Here is a 27,143-nt window from a genome sequence, read left to right on the forward strand (position 1 = left end):
TCTTAAATATGTACACGAGTATACGCAAACACATACATTCATACTCGTGCATATAACGAGCTTCATGTGGGAAAATGAAGTGTACGCCGGCTCGCGCTGCTTTATATTCGAGCACGTCCAGCGTTAATAACAGCCTATAATAAATTGTTAACGTGACCGGTTCCTTCCGAATACATGAAACACAAAAATAAGTTTGCTTCTATTTACCGGCAAATATTACATATGAAAATACCCACCAGGTCATATAAAAAGCGTGCGAAATTAACGGCGCGGAATTTTTATTCTGTGTGTAAAATTTACCTGAAAAAAAAGAAAATAATAAAATTAGCAAAATCAACAAAAATGTGAAAAATTAAATTGTTTCTAATAAAACTATGCTTATGCTATTATATTAAATGTATTTATTTATTTAGAAGTAAAATAATTATAAATAATTATCGTACTTAATAGCTAAAACACTGGCAACTGTGGCATTCGACTTTACATTTTACTACTTATCTAGGGATATGTATTATATTGATGTGTGTAAAAGGATATAAAATATATATATAGTAAATGTATTTAAACCTCTCAATAAGTATGTTGCTTCAAAATATTTGGTGCGCTTTGCCCTCAAAAGTAGGCTAAATAGCTGCCGAATAAAGGCACATTTTGATTTAATAACAAATAGAATTTTTTTAACGAAGAAGATAGTGTTGTACAAAAAAATTGTGTTTTATTTTAATTAACTTTATCTAAATTTAATTTTATTTCATTTTATTTATTCCATTTAACTTAAGCCCCTCGCCTCATTTGAAACGGTGTTTTTGAGTGTTTCTTTAAAAGCGTGTAAAACGGAAAGAAAAAAAAAGATTTTTTTATTTTTGTTTTAAGTGTTTTATTTTTTCATTCAATGGAAAAAAATAAAAATTTTGTTTTGGCCATACGAAGTTCATTTATAAAGTTGTCAGCCTTCAAAAAATGGTCTTCCAAACACAGGTAGATGGCAGGCGACACTAATTCCGGGACTCACAGGTGTCTGAGGTAAAAAAAAACAAAAAGGTTCTTGTTCAGTATTAATGTCATTATCATGTGAACTACGATCATTCGGAAAAATAAATTTTTTAGTATTTTTTTTGTTTATTTTTTATCTTTAAAGTCAAAAAAAGTCATTTTGTCAAGTTTTTTTCTTTTAAGATCACATCTCACGTGATAACGACATTCATACTGAACAAAAACATTTTTGCCCTTTTGATTTCAGACACCTGTGAGCCCCGGAATCCGTGTCGCCATACTGTTTTTTGTAAGATCACTTTTTGAAGGCTAACAACTTTTTGAACGAACCTCGTATGACCAAAAAAAAACATTTTTACCACCATTTCAAATGAGGCGAGGGCGTTAAATTAAGTTAAATTGAATAAATGAAATGAAATTTAAAAAAAAAATAAGTAAAATTTATTTTAAAATTTTTAATAAAATTGAATAAATAAAATGAAATAAAAAAAAGTTTAAATAAAGTAAAATTTTTTATTAAATTTATTATTAGATTTCACGTACTATTGGTTGGTTGGTTGGTTGGTTTAAGGGTGACCCCGCATCGGAGTGCCACATAGACCGCAAGTTGGGTCCGTTGTGTTGCCCTAGAGCTTATTATATTGTATGATTTCCCAACCTAACCGAGATTTTTATTATAGATTTTGGTCAAAGATATTAATTCGTTTCGAGAATTTGATGAGAGATTCGATTTTCAGGTCCGAGAGTACTGAAAGATTGTCAATTGTTGGAGAGCCTAGAAGAGCGAGTCGACTTCTGGCTAGACCGGGACAACTGCACAGCAAATGTCTGCTCGATACTTCCTCATCTTCGTCCTCGCAGTATCTGCACAGGTCGTTTTGAGGAACCCCGAGCCGACGTGCGTGAGTGCCCAAAAGGCAGTGGCCGGTGATAAGAGATATTATATGCCTTAGTTCGTGTTTCGAAAGACTTATAAGGGTGTTTGTCTGCTTCAGATTGTAGGATGGCCAGATTTGACTGGTTGTAACGCAAGTAGTTTCCACTCGCCACCTCCGATCAGCAATGCTGTAATTATTTATTTTAATTTTTTGGGCATGATGTTATACGTTTTTCATTTTACTACATTTTTTTATTTTATTTTTTTTTCATATTTTTTTTCCTACATTTTTTATGTATTTTTAATGTATTTTTTTATTTTATTTATTATTTAAAAGAATTTTTGTTAATATTTTTTATTTTTTTTTTTATTTTAATCATTGTTTTATTTTTTATGCATTTTTTATTTATGTCTTTTAGTATATTTTACTTTACACATTTTATATTTATTTATTTTATTTTACACATTATTCCATTTTATTTTATTTTACTTTTATTATTTACTTGCTGTCATTTATTTTTTTAAATATTTTATTTTCTTTTAAATTTTTTATATTTGTTTCTTTCTTTATTTTTATATATTTTTTATTTATTATTTTAACGCATTGTCTTTATTTTCATTTCGTTTTAATTTATTAAATTTATTTTATTTTACAATCTATTCTATTTTAATTTTTTTTTATTAATTTGTTATTTTTTTTAATTTAGTTTTTTTCTTTATTGTTTTCTTTTTCTTATAGTTGTTTTATTTGTTTTTTATTTGTTAATAATTTCTTTGTTTAGTGTTTATTTTAACTTATTGTCCTTATTTTCATTTCATTTAATTTTATTTTATTTTACAATTTCTTCTATTTTAATTTTTTCGGATTGCTGTTACATATTTTTTATTTTACTACCCTATTTTATTTTATACTTAAAAAATGTTTTTTTCTTTTTTTTAATATTTTAGTGTTTTTTATTTTAACCTACTTTATTCAAAATTATATTATTTTGCTTTAACTTAGTCTATTTGACTCGCATTCCTTGTGTCAATTTGACAGTATATCTGTATTTTCAAACGCAAAGCTTGTTTTTTAATTAAATTTCATTTTATTTTAATTTACTCAATTCTCATATCATTTGCTTTGAATTTTTTTATTTTATTTTAATTTGTTGAGCTTGCTTATTTTATTATTTATTTTAGTACGCTTTATTTAATTTTCTGCTATCTTATATTATTTTCTTTTGTTTTAGTTTATTTTGCATTACTCATTTTATTTTATTTCAATTATTTTTTATTTTTATTTTATTTGTTTTATCCAATTTTTATAATTTATTATTTTAAATTTTTTGAACTTTAATTTTTTGTTTTATAATACAATATTATTATTTTTTTTAATATGTTCCCGTTTTAGTTCATTTTATTTCAATTCATTTTACTTTTATTCTATCTTGTTTGATTTTTTATAACACTTTTTTAATATTTTTTTATTGTATTTAATTTATTTCATTTTTAGTTTCTTCTCATCTTAATTCGTTTTATTATATTTGACTTTATTGTAGTTTTATTTGAATTTATTATTAACTAAAGTAAATATTTTATTTTTTATTTTTTTAAATATTTTATTTTATTTTACACATTTCTTTCCATTTTATTTTATTTTAGTTTGTTCTATTTTATTTCATTTCAATATATTTTTTTGTAACGGCAGGCTAATCGCCTACCCTATCAGAAAGCAAATACATAGATTAACGAAACCAACGCAAGACGAGTCTTGTAGGAGTAGTAAACAAGAAAAAAAAATTGTTTTCTTATTATTTTACTTAACTTTTTTGTTTACTTTAATTCATTTTATGTTATTTTATTTTGTTTTAGTCTATTCACCTTTTTTATTTAAAATTTTTTTAATTTTTTTTTTTGTTTTTTTTTTATTTCTTTTTTTAATTTTTTAACTTTTTTTTAGTTTTCTAACTTTTGAATTTTTTTTCATTTTCTTAAACTTTTTTAAATTTATTCACTATATTCAATGTAATTTTATTGATTTTATTTATTTTTTATTATATTTTGAATTTCATATTCTGTTATTTGCTAAAACAATGGACCATTCGAGATTTATCAATTTATATGGAATGTAATAAATATTTGTTTTTTTTTTGTTTTTTAATATTTTTATAATTTGTTTAATTTCCATAATTCTCACAAATTTAATTTTTCACAACAGCCCGCATAGAAAATGTCTTAATCATGCACCTAAAAGGCTACTGATTTAAAAAAAAAAAAAACAAAAAAAGAGTCAGACTTAAGTTCAAATTCTCGTCTGAAAATGCAATACTAACACACAAATGCATTCAAAACAACTTTTTATATTTTCAATATATTTCTATTTACTTTTAATTTTCATTTAACTTACTTATTTTCTTCTTCTTCCCCTATTCATTATTTTCTACTTTCCTTTGATTTTAGCAGACGTCACCTTCAATGTCATTCTCAACAACGAGGAAGCTCTATAACTCAAGATGTTCATGTGCATGCATGTTTCTTTTGCTTAAGCCGAAAACTATGTCAAATCTTGAAATGCACTTTCTTTAGAACCTTCGAATTCTTCACTTCTTTGCACCTTCTTTCTTATTTCTATTGGCTTTCGTTTTACTGGTGTGCTCTATTTTCGACGAGTCAGCCATTCAATAAATTTGCCAAAGGTAAATGCGCTCGAAAGTATGCTTGGCTATCTACGTACATACTTATGCATATGCAAATATATATGCAAGTAGTTACGCTCAAATACTTCGCAATGTGGGCAAATTATTTTCGCAAAAAGTGCAACAACCAACTGCAGTTGAAGAAGCAGCATTTTTCATTTGTTGCAGGTTAGATAATAAAGAAAATTGTCGAAGAAAGAGGAAAACACATTAAACTCTATAGTATCACCCTCCACTTTAGAGTCGAAATATGGAGAGTTCGGGAACCCTTAAAAAGCTCAGATAATTATAAGAAAAGTATTCCAGTTGCAAACTTAAAAAAAGAGCAGAGCGAAAGAGATTTGAGGTGAATATAAATGGAATGAATGTCTACTTCGGGGCTGTATACACAACTTTTGATTGAATTGCTTTCAAATAAAATCATAAATCATAAATCATATTGTGATAAACTGTACACGAAAAACTCATATTTTCCTAGCTAGATGTATTACTTAGTGGCGCACCCTTGTACAGTACGTATACTAAAGCGAAAAAGCTGAGCATACAAATTAATTTAATTACATCTTTTTGCGAGAAATAAGCAAAGCGTGAAGTGCAAGAAATTAAAAAATTTAAAAAGGCGTAAAACGGGTGTGAAATAAAAAATAAAAATATTCGCAGAAAATAAGTGAAAAACTATTAATTCAAGCTAAACAATTAAAAAATATTGAAATTAATTTAAGTATAAAACTCAATGAAAAAGTAGATGTAAGCTCAAATGAAAGCTCTTAAATGCACAACGCTTTCCACGTCTTATACTTTTATTATTATTGTACTTCTTATGTATGTACGAGTTTATACCCCGTTATATGTGTCACATTACATTTTTCAATATTTTGACACTTGTTGTGCATCTCAAAAGGTGAAAAGTGAAATTCATTAGCTTCTCTGAATGGTGGTAGATGGGCTACAGTAAGAAGCTTTTGTCAATTAAAAACAGAGCACAAATTTAATCACTCACAAGTCACACAACTCATTAGAGGCAATGGAGTTGTTTAGTTGAGCTGAATTAGTAAAGACCAAAGCCGAAGAAAGTTAACAGTGGAAGCAACGAAGTGAAACTTTTTCGACTGACGGAGGTAACTAACAAATTGATTTGATGAGTGAATTTAGCAGCTAACTAACAACAACAAGACAAGAAACTAAACTGAAAAAGCTCAAAAGATAAACACGAAAATTTAAACAAAATGTAACAAAATAGAAAAAACGAAAGAAGTAAACAACATTGGTATTAATTTAGAATTTATGATAAGTCGTTGATAGGTTTAAAAAATAAATATATGAGTGCACCAATTACATTGCACCATGACACTTTGTGAAAAATAGGTCACCGCACTTAATTGGCTGTGGGTGAAGGTGAAAATGATGGAATTAAGTTTGCTCTGTAGCCTTGCAACTGAAAGTATATGAAAATTTTGAGGAAGACAAGTTAAAATATAATTGAATTCATATATATATAAGTATTTAATATACATATATTGTATATATCTATAGATAGCCGTAGCCGTAGCCGAATGATAATTTTTTTTTTACTAAACTCTAAAAATAAAGTTGTACAAACTTATAACTTTACGTAAAGAAAATCAGTTTGCAACTTTTTCCTAAGCATAAAACATTTCTCCAAGCTTTGACAAAAAAAAGAAGTCAACTGAGCCATTTCTTCATAAAACCTCCGAGTGTATTTCTGCCATGAAAAAAGTTCCTCATAAAAAAAATTTCTGTCGTGCGGAGTTGGCTTGAAACTGCAGGTCGCTCCATTTGTGGAACAGAAGATGTCATCTAATTGAGGTCAAATCGAAAGACCAATAAATAACTGCATCCACCTTAATTATACTTGAATTTCATTCAAGTAGAATTTTTTGTTTTATTAAATAAACCTGCCTTGAGCTTACGAAATCAAAATACGAAAAAATAAATAAAATGAAATAAATCAAAATTCTAAAAGAAATTATTTTTATAAAATAAATAACTCCTCGCATAAAAGAAAGGCAATTTTCTTTTAATTTCCGTAAGTATTTAGAAAAAAAATTAAAAAAAACAAATACCACTTCACATTGTGCCCGTTAAGGGGTTACATACGCCCAGAATTAAAAAAAAAGAAGTTTCCATGCGGAAATTCCCAATGTTATAGCTTCTACAGCCCATTAAGGGGACAGATACCTGCAAAATTTCGAAAAAACATTTTTTTTCATAAAATGTTAATATAATCCTTTAAGAATATGTCAAAAAAAATTTAGAGCGTAAATTTAAATATTTCTTATATTATAGATCGTCAACCGTGACGACTCTATTCTTTGCCTTCGAGCGCTGGGAGAGGTATAGGTTTCATGTATTCAAACTTTAGACTCGTTTTTCTCAAAACTATATTTTTCGAATTGGCGTACACGATAACTCGAAAAGTGATTGGCCGATCTCCCTGAAATTTTGCACACATCTTTTTTTTAAGCATTTTATTCCGGGATTTTTTCCCCCATTTTTGTTTAAATTATATAGAAATTATGACATTACAAACAAATTTTTGGTTTTTTGTATTCAGGTCACTGACGCCGATGCTACAATGCCCGCCGATTGAGAAGCCCCGCTGCGACCTTCCTGGAAGAATTGAGTGTACATCCGCCATTTTAAATTATTAAAATAAAAAATAAAAATTAATATTATCTTAATGTATAAATAAACTGTATGCCAATTTTGAAAAAAATATATTGACTTCTTCATTTTAAATAGTTTTAATGAAAATCATGGAAAATATGGCCGTTTACAGATATCTGTCCCCTTAACTAGGCAGAGAGCGGTCCGCACGCTCCCGTTCCTCAAACTTTAAATTCGTTTTTCTCGAAACTACTTTTTCCGGCACGGTCTGCATGATAACTCATACAGCTTTAAATATTCTTTGATGAGTTTCTTTTTAATATTCGAAGTATTTTCTGTATAGATTTGATTTTTGATATTTTTATTAAAAAAGTGTATAAACACAATTAAAGTGTGACATTTATGACGTAAAGCGCATGCTTTTTTTTTAAATGCCGTAAATTGCAAAATTCGAAATTCAAAAATCCTGCTCGACAGACTATAACTAAAACTTTATTTTACAAGAATTTCTTTACTTTTTACAGATCCATCAAAATTTCAAGGAGAAACGATGCAGATCGTGGAGCAACTTTTTTTCATTTGTACAGAAAATTTAAATAAATTTTTGTTATAAAATTTAAAATAAATTTTTGTTATAAATGTTAATTTTTTATAAAGTTTAAAATACATTTTTTTATAAAAGTTGAAATACTAATAAACAATGCATACAATTTTTCTACATTTAATTCTATTGTTACCCCTTCTAAAAACAGTTTTTCTTTTAGCACATTTTTGGCGCTGCTGGACGTTTGTAACCCCTTAAATATTTCATTTACCCAAAACAAGGCTACCTAAAACATACAACATCTCTAACGGTCCTTGCGAAATTAACTGCTAATTTAAAAGTTAACTAAACTGCATTGTAAATTCATAAAAATTAAATATTACATGACAAACGCATTTATCAAATGAATTTGTCGCGCAAACAAGCAACGCCTGCACAACGACAGCGTTGCCAACTACTTATCCACCCACCTTCACTTGCTCGCCGACTATTTGGCACCCACACACACACACATCCACGCCACATCTAGTCTATACAAAGCAAAACAACTAAGCAATTTGCGCAAATTGCGTCCTCCATTCTTGCATTTTTCATTAAATTTTCATTTACCTTTATTTTTTTGTTTGTTTTTTATTGCATTTTTTCTTTGATTTCTTGTTTTTGCTGAGAATGTGCCCGATTTGGCAAAACAAAAGGGAGCAACAAGCAACGCCTGCAAACAAATTATGCAAAACGTCGACATGCTGCAAGAAAATATATGTAAGTAGAGAAGTAAAAATCAGAGAAAAAATTTGTTAAAAAAAAAAAACCAAGCTGCACAAAAAGTGAGCCGCCAGAGAGTAGCAGCACTACAAACGGCAAAATGCCGCACAAAACAAAATCAGTAGAGTAGTTTGTTTTCGTTACCAGCGGCGTTGCTGTCGTCATACGAAAACCCAGCTGATTGTAGGCAAATTGCTAGTAGCAAGAAAAAATTGTTGAAATGCGCAGATGTAGACTAGCAGTGTGTGTCTGAATTATTGGGTAAAAACAGTGCTTCTTTTCAACTAAAAAAAAAAAATTAATACAGGCGTAGAAAAATCGCAAAAGAATGAGACAAAAACAAAAAAAGCAAAACAACCTCGCGAACGCAAATTGCTACCCACTGATATAAAGAGAATACCTTTTGCTACATTGTTGCTAGCAATAACAACAAAGAAAATGTACTATTTTGTCAACATTTGTATTGATGTTGCTGGTTATTAAATGTTGCACAGCCAGTGTTGGCGTTACTGGCAGTAAGTATCTACATATGCATATATTTATTAGGGGTATCCTTATTTGTATCGAATTGCAAATTTGGGTTTTTACTTGTTTGGTTCATTGATTTGATTGAGGTTGGACGGCCTACTCTCTGATAAATTCCTTTAGAGAAAGTCAGTGTTTTATTGTCTTTCCTACGTATAAGAACCCTATACTGGCCTCGACTGACTAAAAAGTATAAATAATTAGAAAATAAGTGTCTTCCAGTAGTACGAAGTAGAAATCTTCGACCAGACATTTATAGCTAATGCTTCTCTATCCAAAACCCAGACGATTTTGAAGCATACACACCACTAGCTTTTCTGCCTTATGTAAGTATATGTAAATTACATAGTTCGCGGCCCGAACAAAAGCAAAAGTCTCATACTAATAGGAGAAGAGAGAGATGCTGAAACAAGATTCCAGCTCGCGCTCCAATGGAAATTTTTTTGCTATAGCTGATGTACGGAATCTCTTTATTGCATGGAACAGTGTCTGATTTAGAGACATTTTTGCTCGTTGCAATTGTGATTAAACTCACCTCTCTGTTTAACCATCGCTGCGTTCAAATGGAGGGCTAAACTTCCTTTTTTCAGAACTAACATAAGCTCGCTTTTCTGATAATATCAAATAAATAATTGGCGCATACACTTCTATTAGTTATTTGGCCGAGCTCCTCCTCCTATTTGGGGCGTGCGTCTTAATGCTGTTCCACAAATGGAGGAATCTACAATTTTAAGCCGACTACGGACGGCAAATGGTTTTTTATGAGGAGCTTTTTCATAGCAGAAATACACCGGAGGTTTGCCATTGCCTGCCGAAGGGCAACCGCTATTAGAAAATATTTTTCTATCATTTTGCTGTTTCATGAGGGAAGATGCGAACCTACGCACTCTCGAATGCGAATCACGCATCAATTCGGCCCATAATATTTTCTGTGTACATTTTTCTACAATTTGTGTAATACGAATATAATTTCATCAAATTACATAATTTTCAACTACTCATCTTGAGACTCGCTATATGATTTTCCGTCATACAATCGTCGTCTAAAGCTCATTAGATTCTCTGCCATGAAAATATTATTCATTAGCCTAACTACTCACGCGTCTACTGGCGCAAGCTAACCTTAATTTTTTCTCTCGAGTATCAATGCACTTCTGGCCTCTTTTTTTAAAACCACGTAAAACAGATTACGACATTTTGAACCACTTTGTGCCTACCAAAAATTTAACTCTTATTCCAGGACTTTTTATATATCGGACTCACTTTGCGTTGTTAAAAAAACGATGCTCTCCACTCTTAATGAATGATTGACGAGGATATACCTTTAAATTTTTATTTAGATAATAAGTTTTTTCTATAATTGAGTAATTTTAGATTCCCGGCTTAACAAACTCTTGCCCCAGCACAAAAAGTACGCCAGGTAGACTACGAATCTTGTGGCGGTTGGACGTACGGAGGGCTGTCTTGGGTTTCCTATTATGAATAAAAACAAACACACATACAATTTAACAGTTTTTTCGAAGTAATACATAAACGACATACATATCATGGCTTAATTTGGGGTCTAGAAAGCGTTCTGGTAGAGCTCAGTTTAGATTATTCTTAATATGAATCTTCTACCAGCGCAAAAGAACTAGTAAGGAGACACCTAAGGTGGTATCGATACAAAATTGTATTATATAATAAAATTTTTGATGTTGAAAAAAAAGCATGCCAAAAATCAAGAACATCCCTAATACACACATACAAATTCATGTCCCTTCAAAAGTCGGGAACGAGTGCGCGATAGACTGAGGGCGGTATTGCTTTGCAAATCTCGTTGTTACTATTATAATAATAATTTATGTGAATCTTTGTTGTTGCTTATTTTCCTTTTATTTGCGTTGATGGTGGGAATTGACATAAATCTTCTATCGATTGCGTAATGTTTTAGATTTTTTTTTAGCTTACGTCAGCCACTCTCATACTTTGCTGACAAAAAACAATTTTCTGCGACACATTTTTGCAGAACAACACCTACAAAGGTTTTATTTCTCTTTGTAATAGTTTTAAATATTTACAGCAAATTAATCAACCTGATAGGGACGGGTTATCATCTCAAGCGATAAGCGAGTTCTATAACTGATTCTGTAGTATTTAGTTTACAATAGGCATTTAAAAAAAACTGACTTTATTATTGGCTTATGGAATTAGAGGTAAGCGATAAAGGCAGCTAAAGGGTATTTCAATAGTGACGCCTAGGAGAGGCACACATCAACATTTTCGACACCTGCTCTTCTTTGCTTTTCATCGCGGTCAAAAAGTTGCCGAAGCACCCGGGACATTTGCGACGTGTATGGGAGGTATCATAGGTGAGTCTACAGCACGGAAATTGTTTGCAAAGTTCAAAAATGGCGACTTTGACGTCGATGACACGTCCCGCAGCGGAAGGCGGAAGGCCTTCTGAATTCGATAAAGAACGTCTCAAATCACTTTTGAAGGAGAACGATCGCCAAACCAGTTGTGAATTGGCGAAAAAAATGAACTGCGATCATAAAACGATCACCTTTATTCAATGGGACTTACCGAAAAATTGGGAGTCTGTGTGCCTCACGAGTTCAACGAAAAAAAAACGAAGAAAGTCATTTTCAAATTGCATCTCAGCATCTCGCCCGGCATCAAGCAACACGCCATCATAAGCAACGCTTTTTGTACCGAATCGCCATGTGAGATGAGAAATGGTGCCCATACATCAATAGCATCAACAGCAAAGAAAGGAGTAGGTGGATTAGAAGGTACGCCGAAGCCGAGAGTCAAGTCGGATCTTCAACCGACAGCGGGCATGGTGCACTGGGAAATGCTCGAAAAGAATGCCACGGTCGACAAAGAGCTCTACATTGCCCAGCTACACTGCATGAATGACACTATTCGACTGAAAAGACCTGATCGACTTGGTCACGACAACGCCAGGTCTCATATTGTACAAGTCGTCAAAGCCGCACTTCAAGAGCTCGAGTGGGAGGTCCTTCAGCATCCGCCGTATTTTTCGGGCCTTGCACTGTACGATTATCATATTTTCCGGCATCAACAAATTGGTCGAGAGGTGGGAAGAGGTATGCAAATACGCAGTTTTATAACCCTTAAATTTTAGTATAATGGAACTTTGAAGTGGCTCACAATTCACGTTGGTTTTTTAAAAACGTTTCTCCTGATGAGTTTACGCATTTTCTCCATATAAAAAATGTCGCACTTTAAAACTGCATACTCAAAAATTTCGTATAAGAACTGTGAGCTTTAGATGGAAATTAGATGAATATTTAAAAATTTTTCATAAATTATGAAACTTGGATTTATGTGGGTTATATTATAGAAAAATAATTAAAATTAATTTGAACAAGAAAAAATGGTCAAAACATAACAATATGTGTCATACATGCAAGGTTTGTCTTGTACATAAACCCCTTCGATCCCTGCGCAAAGATTTTAGCTCGCATTCCAGCACTTTTGATATAGGGGACCCGCTATTCAGCATCAAGAAAACGAGACTATCCTCTCTCAAAGAATGATGATTGAGGACGGCGTGTCTTTAACTTTTTATTCGAGTGATAATTTCTTTCTGTAGCTGAACAGTTTTAGATCTCGATATTTAAGAAACTCATGTCCATCTTCGTGCAGCGATCAAAAAAAATTATTCGCGGAATGCCCCCTCACGCACGTTGGACGGGAGAAGGACAGGAATCGATTGGTTTATAATTACATCGAAGTTTTCAGCGTGAAAACAAGTAACCTATTTGACTGTTATCTTTTTAGTTATCCCTATAGCATCACTATTTTTCTTGCCAGTCTGTGACGCATTCATCCCTTTTGTTTATTGTAAAGAAGTAAGTCAAGATGCAAAGGTGGAACAGAAGCAAGTAAAATTTTAATTCCTTATTTTTATTTCCTCTACAAAATTTCGGTTTTAAATGCGTTTGAGTGTTGACCAAATGCGATATATTTTAAAAGAGATTTTCGTATTTTAAAGCCATATATCAATAATTTGTTAGCGACCTTTATAGAATACCCAATATGCAAGGTGAAGTCCAAAATAAACAAGAATGGTGTCATAAAAATGTTTTTGATGGCGCCATCCTTTTAATGAGTCAGTGCGTTGGAAGTTAATTCCCTAGCTGACTTCCAGTGAAAGCTTGGCGACATTCGGTTCAGTGAAAGCGAAGTTATTGCGTCTAAAATGTCAGTATGTTTGTGTCATCGGTGCAAAAATGAGTTTCGAACAAAGAGGTAATATCAAATTTTGTTCTAAAATCAGTAAAACGTTTGCCGAAACATTTGAATTAGTGGAAAAGGTTTATGGCGATGATTGTCTATCTCGTGGCAGAGTGGTTTACACGTTTCAGAAATGGTCGTAAGAACATAAATGAGAATGACCATACGGATCGCCCAAAATAAATAATCAACGAAAACTCCATCGAAATTATCCGTAAATTTATCAAAAAATGAACCAAAATTATCGTTGAAATTCATGGAATCGGAGTTAATATCTTCAAAACATCGATTTATCGCATTTGGGCTTACGAAAGGTCTGTGCACGCCTACCTCATTAAAAAGGCGAGAAAAGGTGAGAACTTCCTTTACAACATTGTAACTGGTGATGAAACGTGGTGTTTCCAACATGAACCTGAAACTAAGCGTCAAAGTGTCGAATGGAAAGACCCAGACAAGCCACCACACAAAACATCGCGTTTGGAGAAGTCAAAAATCAAGTCGATGCTCATTTGTCTTTACAATTGCAAGGGAATTGTTCACAACGAGTTCATGCCAACGGGCCAAACCGTCAATTGGTGTTTTGAAGCGTTTTTTGCATCGCATTCGTCGAATTTGCTTGGCGCTTATTGCATGAAAATGCCCCATCTCATCGATGCACTCTTGTGACTGATTTTTTGACTAGAAATCGCATTTTAAGCGTAAATCACTCACCTTATTCGCCGGATGTGGCTCCCAGTGACTTCTGCCTATTCGGAAAATTGCATTTGGCCATGGAAGGAAAACGTTTTGCGTCCGTAGAGGCCATCCAAATGGCTTGTACCGACAACCTGAAGGACACTGCGGTCAATGACTTGAAACATTCTTTCAAAAAGCTTTTAGATCGCGCAAAACAGTGTATCGAGGCCAAAGGAGGGGACTATTTTGAATAAATAAACTCGAAGTTATCATAACAAAGCTACTGTCGTGTCTATATTAGCTTAGTCTTGTTTATTTTAGGCTTCACCTTGTATATATATATTTATATATAGTATATAGTTGGCGCTTACGTTCTTTTTTTGGGAGTTTGGCCGAGCTCCTCCATTTATTTGCGGCGTGCGTCTTGATGTTTTTTATAGCAAAAATACACTCAGAAGTTTGTCACTGCCTACCGAGGGGCGAGCGCCATTAGAAAAAAAATTGTTCTATAATTTGGTGTTGCATACCCACTAATTCGATCCTGATCCACTCCTTCCGAATGGTAGTCACGCACCTACCCATGCTGCTACGGTGGCCAGCACACCCAGTATTCAACTTAAAATTTAAACTTTACGCTAGTTTAGTGTAGAAAATTTAAAACAATTTTTCCATATTATTTGATTATTCATTTTACGCCTTTACAGAATTGCGACTAATAGAATATTCCATCCACAGGTACTCAAATGACTAATTAATGATCATGAAATAACGGTAAAGTGCCTATGGTTCAGCATATTAAGTTGTTGCATATGGATCGTAGGTATGAAAAATAAGCAATCAACTTCAAACTTATGCGCTTCCGCTCAAGTAAACAACGTAAACTTTTCACACAAACTACACTCGCACTCACACGAGTGCGATTTACGTGCATGCGTATGTTTGTGTGTAAGTACAAATTTTACTTGGCATCCTGCTGTGAGACTGCAAGTGAAAAACATAAGCAAAAGTACTTCTTTTTTTAATTTCATTACTCTGTCAGAAAAGGGAAATGCTAAGAAGCATTTGATGGCATTTTAATTATGTACTTACATGTGTATGTGTGTGTGTGCACTTGCATGCGAGCAGCAAAAAGGCATAAAAAGAATTTTAAATTAAATGTGAAAAATTGAAGAATGAAATGGCTTGGTGTAAAAAACAAAAACAAGAATTCGAAATCAAAATATACCAACGACTAAGAAATAAACGCCGGAGAGCGAGCATTCAACTTTAAGCGATTGTTTATGAATAAGTAGAGAAGTTTTTCCTTTTTGCTTTTCTTCACTACAACACGTGCCAAACATGCAAATGGTGCGAAGTGAAGTGTGTGCGTAAGCGGCGCAATACGGGCGTATAAGTGCAGCCACATCACCTCGCTGATACCGAAAGTCTGGCTCTCGGCTGCCTTGTAACTCTGCCAACGGGTGCGTGTGCCGCTGCTGCTGCATAAACTTTGAGTTATTTTATACCAAAGCGTTGAGGAGTACGAGTAATTTGCCAGCTGTTCAATGGAACAGCAGCCTGGCATTTGTGCACGTATGTATGTATGTGTGCATATGTGTGGCGTTGCCAATTGCGCTGCTTAATAAAGCTGTTTAGTATGCAATGGAGAAGGTGGCAATGTTGAAGTTGCATAATTTTATGAGTGGGGCTGCATTTTGTAGCGTCAATTGAAAGGAAGTGCGATGACGTGCGTTTGTGGCTGGCAAGCCGCAGTGTTGCGAAATTGACGACAATTGCCAGGAAGGAAGTTCATTTAGTGTTGATTATTCAAAATTGTTAAAAGTTTTTTTTTTTTTTTTATTTAAGCACAAGAAAGTTTATCGAATTTGTAGTATAAATTATTCCATTTCATATTTATTTTCGTAAGAATGGCTGACGAACAATGTGAAATCTAATTCCTTTTTATCAACAACACAAAAAAGTACCACCTTGTGAAGTTATTACTTTCTTTCATTTACGTTTTTTCATTACTTTTCTTGTCGGCACATATGCAGTTTTTCAGAAGAATAAAACCGTTTGGCTGATAAAGAAGATGAAAAGGAGTAACTGCTACAATTTTAACATTTTGTTATTGTTTTATAAAAAAGGCTGCACGTCTACCATGTTATGCCCAGTAGGGTCAGTAATTATATTTAGTGCATGCAGCCCTCCTTCAACACGGCATCTACTTGATTTGAACAAATATTTGATCTTTCAACAATTTAAAAAAAAAAATAAATAAAAAAATTGTCCGCAATTAGTATTACAAAATCAGCCCACTAACCTAAAAAATCAGCCTCACAACAACCGCAACGCAAAAGCGAGCAGACAGAGCAAAAAAATTACCTTGCCGTGCAAATTCATACAATTAAATAACTGTGTTTTTACGCTTTTTAGCGAACAGATAAATAAATATAAAATCACTTCACGCTGATTTTCAAGATTTACTCACAAAACGTCTGTAAGTTTGTAGCAAAGCAGAAGGTCCAAATGGTTATGCGGCAATAATTGCAAATTTGCACGCTTTGTTAGTTAAATCGCTGAAAGTTATTACTCAATGATTCAATCGAAATAAGTACTTGTACACAATCCTCTTTGACTCATTTACACAGTTCAATATTTTCTTTTTTTTTTTTTTACTTTTGCTAAAGAGCTTTGGCAATGATCGACTGGCTAGCTTTTCAATGGTGCCACAATGACAATCGTAATAAATAAATAACCGATTGATGAACGAGAAGAAGAGATGAAAATTTGCGAACAATTCCATTAATTGTAAAGCTGCTTCGAATGGCCGTTGCCTCGGTACTGCAATAGGAAAATTTGAATAAAAAAATTAGAGATAAAATGAGGCTTAATTAATGTCTCCTCCTAGCTATAAATTGAAGGTGAATTTCAATTGAGTTTTATGAAAATTCACCATCCAAAGACTAATTAGAATCAATTTAGATTCAGTCCGTATGATTGGATATAAATGCTCTAGTTCAGAAAGTATTCAATGCGATATCTGCTGGTCGTAGCAAAGGAAGAGGAATGCCACCTTTGGGTTTAAAAAATCAGGTGGAGAAGCGCTTGGCTTCACTTGGTGTATCCAAGAGGCGCCGGCTAATACGAGAAAGGAATGACTGGCGCGCTCGGCGAAATCGCTTAAGCAGTTATCGCAACAATCAAGAAGAAGAAGAAGAATAAATTGGAGCGCGCTTGGTCTAAGTGTGTCTCTTTACTCCGTGGAGAGCGAAAAATGGAAACGGCTGCAAAGGTTGGATCGCATTTTGCGTTTATATAAAATTTTACTATCTAAGCCTATTTAAATATATTTAAATATTTTTGATAGATTTGATTCGCAAACATTTTTGTGTAGGTTTACCAACTAATTTTCAATAAATATTTTTCTTATCAATTATTTAAAATCGTATATGTACATAAATTAATTTTATTTCTACAAATATTCGCATGCGTATCAAAAATATTTTACATATATTTTTGTGTAGGGTTGGCAACTAATTTTCAATAAATATTTTACTTATCAATTACTTAAAATTATATTCATATGTACATAAATTGATTTTATATTTGCAAATATTCGCATGAGTATGAAAAATATTTTTGTGTAGGGCTGCCAATTAATTTTTAATACATTCTTTGAATAATTATTTATTTAAAATCATATATGTAGGTGACATATGAAAGATGTTGGAAAAGTATGTCTAATTAGGTATTATTTACAATATTAGTCGTATAAGGATGCCACCTTTTTTCAATTACTGAAAAAATAACTAAAATCACGCAATATTGGTATCAAATTAAAACTATTTTTCAAAGTCTTAATTTGAAAATATTTTCTAGCAGGGTTACCACCATTTACATTTAATGTTTAAAATTTAAAAAATAAAAAAAAAATAAATAAAAGAATAAATTTAAATTAATTGTTTAAAAATATATGTAAGTGAAGGTAACAGACGAAAGAAGTTAAAACAGCCTTTTCAGGTTATTTCTTATACCCGAAATCGTTCGAATAAGGTTGCCACCTTTTTAAATTTTTCAAATGGTAGTTGAAATATCAGAATATGAGTATCAAATTAAAATTCTTTTTGATAGCTTCAGTTTGAAAATATTTTTAATAGGGTTACCACATAGTTTCAAATATTTTTTTTGTATAATCGAAATTACAATATAATAGTATGTGTATATGTATAAAAAAATGAAAGATTTTAAAAGCGCTAATCTAGTTAGATATTACTCTTGAGGATAATCGAATAAGATGGCAACCTTGTTTTTCACTTTTAGGTAAAGTAAATAAAATATGGCAATATGGGTATCGAATGAAAAGCATTTTCGACTGTTTTAGTTTGAAGCTATTTTTCAGCAGGGTTGCCGCACAACATTCTATAAAAAATGCATATGAAATTAGTTATTTAAAAATATTTGTGAGTGAAGATGGCATATTTAAGGTGGTAAAAGAGTATAGCTGATTAGATGTTACCACTGAGATAAAGCATATAAGGCTGCCATATTTTTGAATTTATTTAAAAAGTAAATAAAATGACTCAATAAGGGTATAGAATGAAAAGTATTTTTGACAGTTTTAATTTTGAAATGTTTTTGCAAAATTTTACTTTATTGAGAAACACAGGGTGTTGATAAGTAAGATGCCATGCCTGCATGCAAATGGAAGTAGGACACATTGAACGTTTTATGCTATTTTATTCTTTTTCTTACATTCTTTGTAGGATTTTTTATTAGTGGGCGACAAACCTCTGCTTGTATTTCTGCCATGCCATAAATAAACGACTCTTAAAAAAACGATCGGAGACGGCATAAAACTGTAGGTTCCTCATATTGTGGAAAAACATTAAGACACGGTCACACATTTTTTTTCGTACAAAGTACGTTCGTCAATTTTTTTATATGAGATAAAATGACTGAAGCCGCCCGATAAAAACATTAAAAAAAATCAACTATATTTTGAGGCCACTTATAATTTGCAGAATTAAATGGGGTATAACACTGCGTACTAAAAATTATTCTTAAAAATCTGATTAAAAAATTTGAAATTTTGGTGACAATTTACAAAATTCATTGGACTATAAAACTGCGTACCAAAAATTATTCTAAAAGATTTTATTAAAAAATGTGAAACTTTGTTGAAAACTGGCAGAATTTTTATAATTTTTGCACAAATTTTGAAAACACGATTTATATGATTTTTGTTGTGAAATGAGTTAAACGTTTACAAAAAATTAAAAGGTACGAAATAAATAAAAGTAAAATAGCCAAAACTGGTCAAAACACCGCACGCATTATTTTATTGTTCACGAGCGTTTATATTGTAGGTGGCGCAAAATTCATCATCCAATTTTGTTTTCGAATAATTTTTTTAACTAAATAAAAAAACAAATTTTAAGTGATGGGAATCTTTATTTCGGCCTCTACGCGGTTCTTTCCTAGTTCACAAGTGTGAAATATTTGAGAAAAAAATATAAGTCTTCCGATGGGGTGATTAATTTTGCGCCACCTTGTACTTTCGAATGTTGTGGCCATGGTGTCCGGTGTTCTTATTGTGGCAGTTTTTAATACTACTTTGATTCATACATATTTTCTAGCAAGGTTGCCTGCTCTTCTTCAATATTTTTTGTCAAATATTTGAAAAAAAATATAAATTTTCAGGTTGGGTGATTAATTTTGCACCACCTTGTATATTCGAATATGGTGACCGTTCCGTCCGTTGTTGTTGTTGTAGCAGCCTTTAATACTACTTTAATCTATACATATTTTTTAATAAGGTCGCCTGCTCTTCTTAAATTTTTTATTTTAATAATTCAAAAACAAGTTAAGATACAAAATCTCCTCATACGCGTCTACATAGAAAGGTACTAAATTATTGTTAAGCTTTTTATGACTCAAATAGAAATTAATTAAAACTTTGTGTGTAAGTCGTACGCGCTCTTCGCTTTTCCTCATTCCCAGTGAGTGCTCGAATAGCTTCGGAGGCTCGTGACTGATATTCATACATTTTTCTGCTGCTTCTGCTGCTGCTGCTGTTTCATTTTTGTCCTCCACTTCTCTATTCTACACTTCGATATTACATTCGGCGGCGAATTCCCACGTTCGGAAATGCAAGATACCGGCGGCAACAACAACAGCAACAGCAGCAGCAGCATTAAGAAAAACCACGAAAACACTGCAAGCAATAGAAATTATTCGAAAAATTTCCCTCAACAAAAATAAGAGCAAAAGAAAAATAGAAAATACAAAATACGTTACGTTGCTTAATGATCAATGTTCAGCGCCGGCGCATGAAAAGGGAAACTATGTACGAGTGCAATAAATACCAGCACAACGAATTGCATAAATCGATCGATCAACTGATCGATGAACCAAATGATCAGAAATAAAGTTGGCGCGTAGAGCGAGATTTCGCTAGTAACAACTGGACCTCTAACAACAACTAACCACATGCATACTTTGTATGTGTATTGGTAGTGGCGTTGATTGCACTTTCATACATACACACACGCATACAGATACAGATAAATTGGCAATTTCACCTGCGCGCATGCGCATTAGACTTTTGTGGCTGAAAGTTCGCCATTCAAAGCAATAAACATAAACGACAATAAAAATCAAGAGGAAAGTAAAGAAACCAGAAAAAAAAAAAACAAAAAAAAAGCATGCGCCAAAGTTAAGTGCCAGAAATGGTGGGTAATTGGAAGCGCTGGCAATTGCACTTCATGCTGCCTCAAGGTCATTGCAATGGGCCGCTCGCCTGCCATGTTGCTCGGCTATAGCTCATTCCTGCGCGCAATCATTTGGCCACATGAAGGTGAAATGGAAATGGAAAAAGCGCTAAAAGTCGTGCCGCAGCGGCTTTGACTATTATTCATAGGTTTTTTTTTTGTTGTTATTTTTGCGTTTTGCACTCTATTTTTGTCTATTTTGTGCATGATTGAAGATTGTATAATTTTTAGGAATTCATAATTTAATGAGACAGACATGCGAAAGCTTTTAGCGTCATTAACTCGTGAGTGTCAGGGCGAGTGAAAGGGCGTCTTGTTGAAAGGTTGTTGACATATTCACAACGTAAAAGTTATTGGTGTGCACTGCATGATTGAAAGCAGTGCGAAAAGGTTAAGGATGTATCAAGTCAGTCCATAAGTTCGTGCGTTTTTTAAAGGTGGTTTTAAAATCGATAAAAAAGATGTTTAAATTACATATTAGTCAATAATATATTTTCCTTCATTATTTACAATGTCTTCTCAACGTTTAGGCAAATTCCTTGCTCAAAAAATTTGTTGTCCTTGGACCCAAAATACGCTTCGTTATCCCGTTTTATAGCTTCTTTTGAGGAGTAGTTCTTGTTACTCATATGCGATTGAAGTCCACGGAAAAGGTGATAATCACAAGGTGCAATATCCGGAGAGTATGGTGGATGCGGCATTAGCTCCCATTCGAGCTCGTTCAGCTTGCCTAATGTTTGCCTTGCGGTATGAGGTCTTGCGTTGTCGTGGTGAAACAAAACTTTGCGTCTGTTCACTAAAGACGGTAGATTTTTTTTAAGTGGCTCATTCAGGTTTGATAGCTGTTGGGAATAATAATCAGCAGTTATCATCTGGCTTGGTTCCAGAAGTTCATAATAAACAATACCGGCCATATCCCAACAAATAGACAGGAGAATCTTCTTGGGGTGAAGGCCCTCTCTAGGGGTCGGTTCTGGTGTTTCATCTTTATCTAACCATTGGCGTTTGCAAACAGGATTATTGTAAAGGACCCATTTTTCATCACCAGTAACGATACGGTTCAAAAAACTTTCATTTTCAAGCCGTTGCAGCAGCTGAGAACACACAAGCACTCTCTGCTGAAGGTTGGCGATGGAAAGTCTATGCGGAACCCATTTCCCAGCTTTGAAACCTTTCCCAACTGAACCAGGTGCCTTTGAACTGTTCCATGCGATAAATTTAACCTCTGAGCTATCATATCGACTATCAAATTTGGCTCAGCTTCCAGGAGTTCGAGCAAAGCGTCGGAGTTAAAGACTTCAGGACGACCAGCGCGCGGGGCATCCTCCACGTCGCAGTTACCACTTCGGAATTTGAAAACCACTTTTGCACAGTCCTTACACTCACGGTATCCTCTCCGTGAACAGTGTTTATTTCTGCAGCAGCAGTTGTTGCATTTTTACCACTTTTATAAAAAAAATACAAAATAGGCCTCTTATTCGAAGATTCCATTTTATTTTTTAACAACACCAGGATTAAAATCACTTGTTGAATGCACAATATATCAAAGAAAATATAAATAGTTTCGTTATATTCCGCGAACAATTTTTTGTATGCAAAAATCGTACAAAAGCGAAATTATCGGTAAAAAACGCACTTATGGACTGACCTGATATTAATTTCCTTAGTATATCATCGCTATGATGATGTAGCGTCACAGTTCGGGATGAACTATTTTGCTTCTTTTACAATTTGCTTCCACGTCTCTCGAACTTTTGACCTCAGATATGCCCGTAGTTCGAATGTCTTCTTCTATGTAATCTCTCCACCTTTTTCTCCGCCAAACTCTTCTTCTATCACCTTGTGATTATTTTCCAAGATATTTTTTACAGTTTTATCGTTGCTAATTCGCAGAATGTGACCGTAGCATAGAATTATTTGCGCTTCAACATATCTGCTAACATTCGCATCGGGCCTAACTCATCGTAACGAATGCGGTAGATATCATCTTCAAGTCGTACAGAGCCATATATCTTCCTGAGAATCTTTCTTTCGAAACAGATTAATTGATCGGCTTTATTTTATTCCACCACCCAGACTTCGCAACCGTATGTGGGTGTAGGTCTTATGACGACTTGATATATTCGAAGCTTCGGGCTTCTGGAAAGAAAATAGCCCCGACTTCATGAGTTGTGTATCCGCGAAGTAAGATTTATTTGCTGTTTGTACTCTGTCTCGTATGGCAATTGATGTATCTTTCCGCGCACTCAACATACCTAACTCCAAAATAAAATACTTTTTCAAAGCTGTAGATGCCGATTTGTAAGATAAGTGTTGCGATGCGTGTAAGGATAGCTACCAAATTCGATAGCTGTGGCTTTGTTAGTCTTAGAAGAATCTCCGCGGCCAGAAGCACATTTGCTCATTTGCGCCCTGGCCCAGCGCTCGCTGAGTTGGCGCGAGGGCCATCTTTCCAGTAGAAGACCACAGGTTCTTAAGGGAACCCCATTCCTCTCATTCTGCGACGAAACCGTATCCAAAGGTCCCTGTCTAGCCAGCTCATCGGCCCGACAGTTTCCCTCTATACCGCTGTGACCGAGAACGCAAAAGAGCCTAATATCGAAGTATTCGGATACAATCGAGAGGAAAGTCTGGCATTCCCCGACTAATTTCGAACGCATAAACAACCAGCCCACGGCCCTAATTGCCGCTCGGCTGTTTTCCTTTACAGTAGTTGCCGAAGCGAGCAACCAATCCACTGAAGCCTAAATTTGAGCTTGATCTGGAGCTCCTCGTAGAAAACTCCCCCACCAACTCTTCCGTCCAACTTCGAGCCATTGATAAACATGTTTGCCATGCCCTGCCGCCAAATGTTGCACTCCACCCACTCTTCCCTTGAAGAATATGAATGGATAAAGTTCCGCTCGAACCTAGCGAGGGTGTATAATGATCCAGCACCATGGCGATGAACTCAAAGTTGTTAAGAATGCTAGAGTGTCCGTAGCTTAAGTCTAGCTTATGGCCTGAACACCTCAATCTGATTGTGGCGCGTGCAGCAGCAGCTTCTCGCACACCAAACTGCGAATTTTCAACGCATGCGTCAAGTCCGTCCTGCTATAGGACTGTCAAAAAGATCACCGCAATGAGCACAAGACGTCTCCAAATGGTCATTAATCGATGCTTGCGCCGCATAATGTGAATTTTCTAGCCTCGAACTATATCTGACACCGAATTACAGAGGAAGGCTAATCAATCCGATGCGGCGGTTGAAATCCGCAGAAGGAAATGGCAATGGATAGGCCCCACCTTGAGGAAGAGTGGCATCAACGTCGCCAAACAGGAGCTGTGATGGAATACCTTCTAACAGGCAGTACGAAATGTCGGCAGACCACGAGCCACCTGGCGCCGTTTAACGGAGGCGGAAGTGAAGTCTTTGAATAAGACTTGGAATTAACTTCGATCACTAAAAAGCGCGCCAGTCGCTTCTCTGCTAACCGGTGCCAGTTGGACATACCAAATGAGGCACAAGGAGGTCTTCCTCTACCTGTGCTACCACCGGCTGGTACCGCATCGAATACTTTCCTAGTCGGAGCGTTTGTATCCGTTCGGACGACATGACCCAGCCAACGTAGCCGCTTGATCTCATTGTTCCATCGCGATATTTGCCGTCGCCAATGTGCAAAGGTCCACATCTTCTGCAGAATATTTCTCTCAAACACTCCAACCGACGCTTCATGGGATGTTGCCATCGTACACGATTCGTATCCCCTCAGCATATGAGCAGAACTGTTGAATCTTTATTCGCTAAGCTCTGTCTATGTCATTGGAAAAATCATGCAGCTCATTATTCAATCAACTCTACTTCCTATATTCGCCGTCTACAATGCGCGGGGTTCGCAAGTCGTCTGTGACGGTTATATGACAAACACCATCGCTTAAGAAACTTTGGTTGGAATGGTTTCAATGACCCCAAGGAAGGACTAATATAACTGGTTGCGAACCAAGAAAATCCTAGCCAAAACTCTCTCTATTCCAATGATCAGATATCTCATTTCAAGGTAGGTACTTCCATGTGATGGTACAACAATGCTGAATTGAGTTTTGAGGCACATGGCGAGTTATACTTTTGGCTGACCAATGCCGTAAGTGCTCCTTAGACACGTACGGTCTTACCTCTTCACACCATCGTCCACGACACTACATACACAGTTTGGGATGCCGAGGCTTTTTACTTAAAAGGAGTAAAACTTGTAGCGGTTACATTTTTCAAAGCCTTGAGATCTTGCCTCAAAGTCATTTTTGAGGTGCCAGTAAAAATTGTACAGTGTGTAACATCAAACTCAATATTGGAATTAGGCAAATTGAGACACAGGGAACTTAATATTACGAGCATTGCTCCTCAGCCAAGTTAACAACACTTTCTTAAAACCAGCTGGGAAAAGTGGGTCCGGTTATTTTCCTTACCTTATAACAATAAAATGTAGATATATACACATACTCTTCCATGAAATTTAAATCAAACATATCTATAATGCAAATCAATTTCACATAACTCACCTTATAATTCAAGTCCTGCACATTATCCAAACTTATGTCGCTATACATGTCTTCTGTGGTATCACAGTTGGAGCTACGTCCAGAGGAATTGAAACTTGATGATCTGTAAAGTTGACTGAATAATAAAAAATTGTAAATACAAAAATGTATGTATGTGTGTTCAAGTGTTGGTTTCTATGAAACTTAATGAAAAGTTAAAACAGTGTAGTTTTTTATTATTAAATTAATTTAATTAAAAAAAGTAAATAAAATATAAACTACGAATTTCAATTTGTAGTGCTAACATCTGAAGACTGAAGGCAATCGGATAGGTTATAAGAATGTTTTATTTTGCAGAAAATATACATTGAATAAAATTACTTTTCCACAGCTATCACAACTACTATACACTGTACTACACAACTCAGTAAAACTGTCCTTTTTTAACTACATACGTAACCACTTAGCGGGGCTAAGTACTGCTCTATTCCAGCAATGCTGAAACCCCTTCTTTCCCTTAATGCATATCTTCATTTCTCACATGCATATATTACAGCCAATTTAGCATAGACAACAACCAAGCAGGAATTCACAATAGATTGCTCCACAAGGCGTCTCAATACTAAGTTTGACGACTGTGACTATGCTAAAGGTTGCCGTAAACAGTTTGAAAGGCGCTGCTACTAAGAGCGTTGAGAAAGCAAAGACACAAAATTTGCCGCACACTACAGTGACGCTCAAACTATGCGTCGGAGAAATAATTGATGGTACAGCAATTTTGTAGAAGCAATGCAATTTACGTAATGAAAAATACAATTAATTAGCAAACAATAAAAAAAAATTGTGAAAAATATAATTAAATAACAAAAAATATTTTCAATTAATAAAAAATAGAATCAAATAATAAAACATTTGATAAATTATATTAACAAATTCAACAAATAAATAAAATATGTTAGAAATTGAATATAAAAATATAATAACATAGTAAACAATATAATTAATTAATTACTCTATAACAAATTAATAAAAAAAAATTAAATAATAAAAAATAATAAAAATTGTTTGGTAATTGTAAAAAAGAGAATAAATTAATAAAAATATTAAAAATGAATAAGAAATATAAATAATTATTAAAATATATAAAATCCAGAACAAATATAATTAGATTATAAAAAATATAGTTAATTAGTAAAAAATAGAATGAATTGGTAAAAAATATAACTTATTAATAAAAAATACAATAAATTGGTAAAAAATATAATCAATTTATAAAACTGTAATTACTTACTACAAATTTTAATACATTAATACAATATATTTAAGCAATAAAAATATATCAATTTAATAAAAAAATATAGAAAAATAAACAAATATAGAAAAATAAAAAAATTCAAGAATTTATTAAAAAATATAATATATTGATAATATAAACAATAAAAATATCCTAACATAGTAAAAAATATTAAATCTATAACAAATTAATAAAAAACATAATTAAATAATAAAAAATGGAATAACTTAATCAAAAAAGATTAAATTAATAAAGATATTAAAAGTTAAAGAAAAATATAATTAAATAATAAAATATACAATGAATCCATAAAAATATAATTAAATAATAAAAAATTGAGTAAATTAGTAAAATTTATAACCAATTTATAAAAATGTATTTAATTATTACAAATTTCAATGCATTAATGGAATATAATTAAGCAATAAAAAATATAACCAATTAATAAAAATATAGTTAAAAAACTTAAGAAATTATAAAAAAATATAATTAAATAATAAAAAATATAATAAATTAATGAAAATTTTAAGAAAACAAAAATAATTTAATAAACTAATTCAAATTATAATTAATTAAATAATTTTATTGAATTATTAAATAAAATATAAAAAATATAATAAAGTAATAAAAAATTTAATAAATTGATACTAAATTT

The 27,143-nt window shown here is 33.2% G+C and overlaps 1 protein-coding gene across 1 annotated transcript in view; it reads right to left on the minus strand.

Annotated features, from left to right (window-relative positions):
- Positions 1–27,143, minus strand: part of LOC129242144 (uncharacterized) — a 228,347-nt gene that overhangs the window by 44,519 nt on the left and 156,685 nt on the right. Inside the window, exon 8 of the mRNA XM_054878706.1 lies at positions 25,216–25,318. Coding sequence (XP_054734681.1) covers positions 25,216–25,318 — 103 coding nt within the window. The remainder of the gene's footprint in view (positions 1–25,215; positions 25,319–27,143) is intronic.

The sequence above is a fragment of the Anastrepha obliqua genome, chromosome 3, assembly GCF_027943255.1.
Source record: "Anastrepha obliqua isolate idAnaObli1 chromosome 3, idAnaObli1_1.0, whole genome shotgun sequence".
NCBI classification, from domain to species: domain Eukaryota; kingdom Metazoa; phylum Arthropoda; class Insecta; order Diptera; family Tephritidae; genus Anastrepha; species Anastrepha obliqua.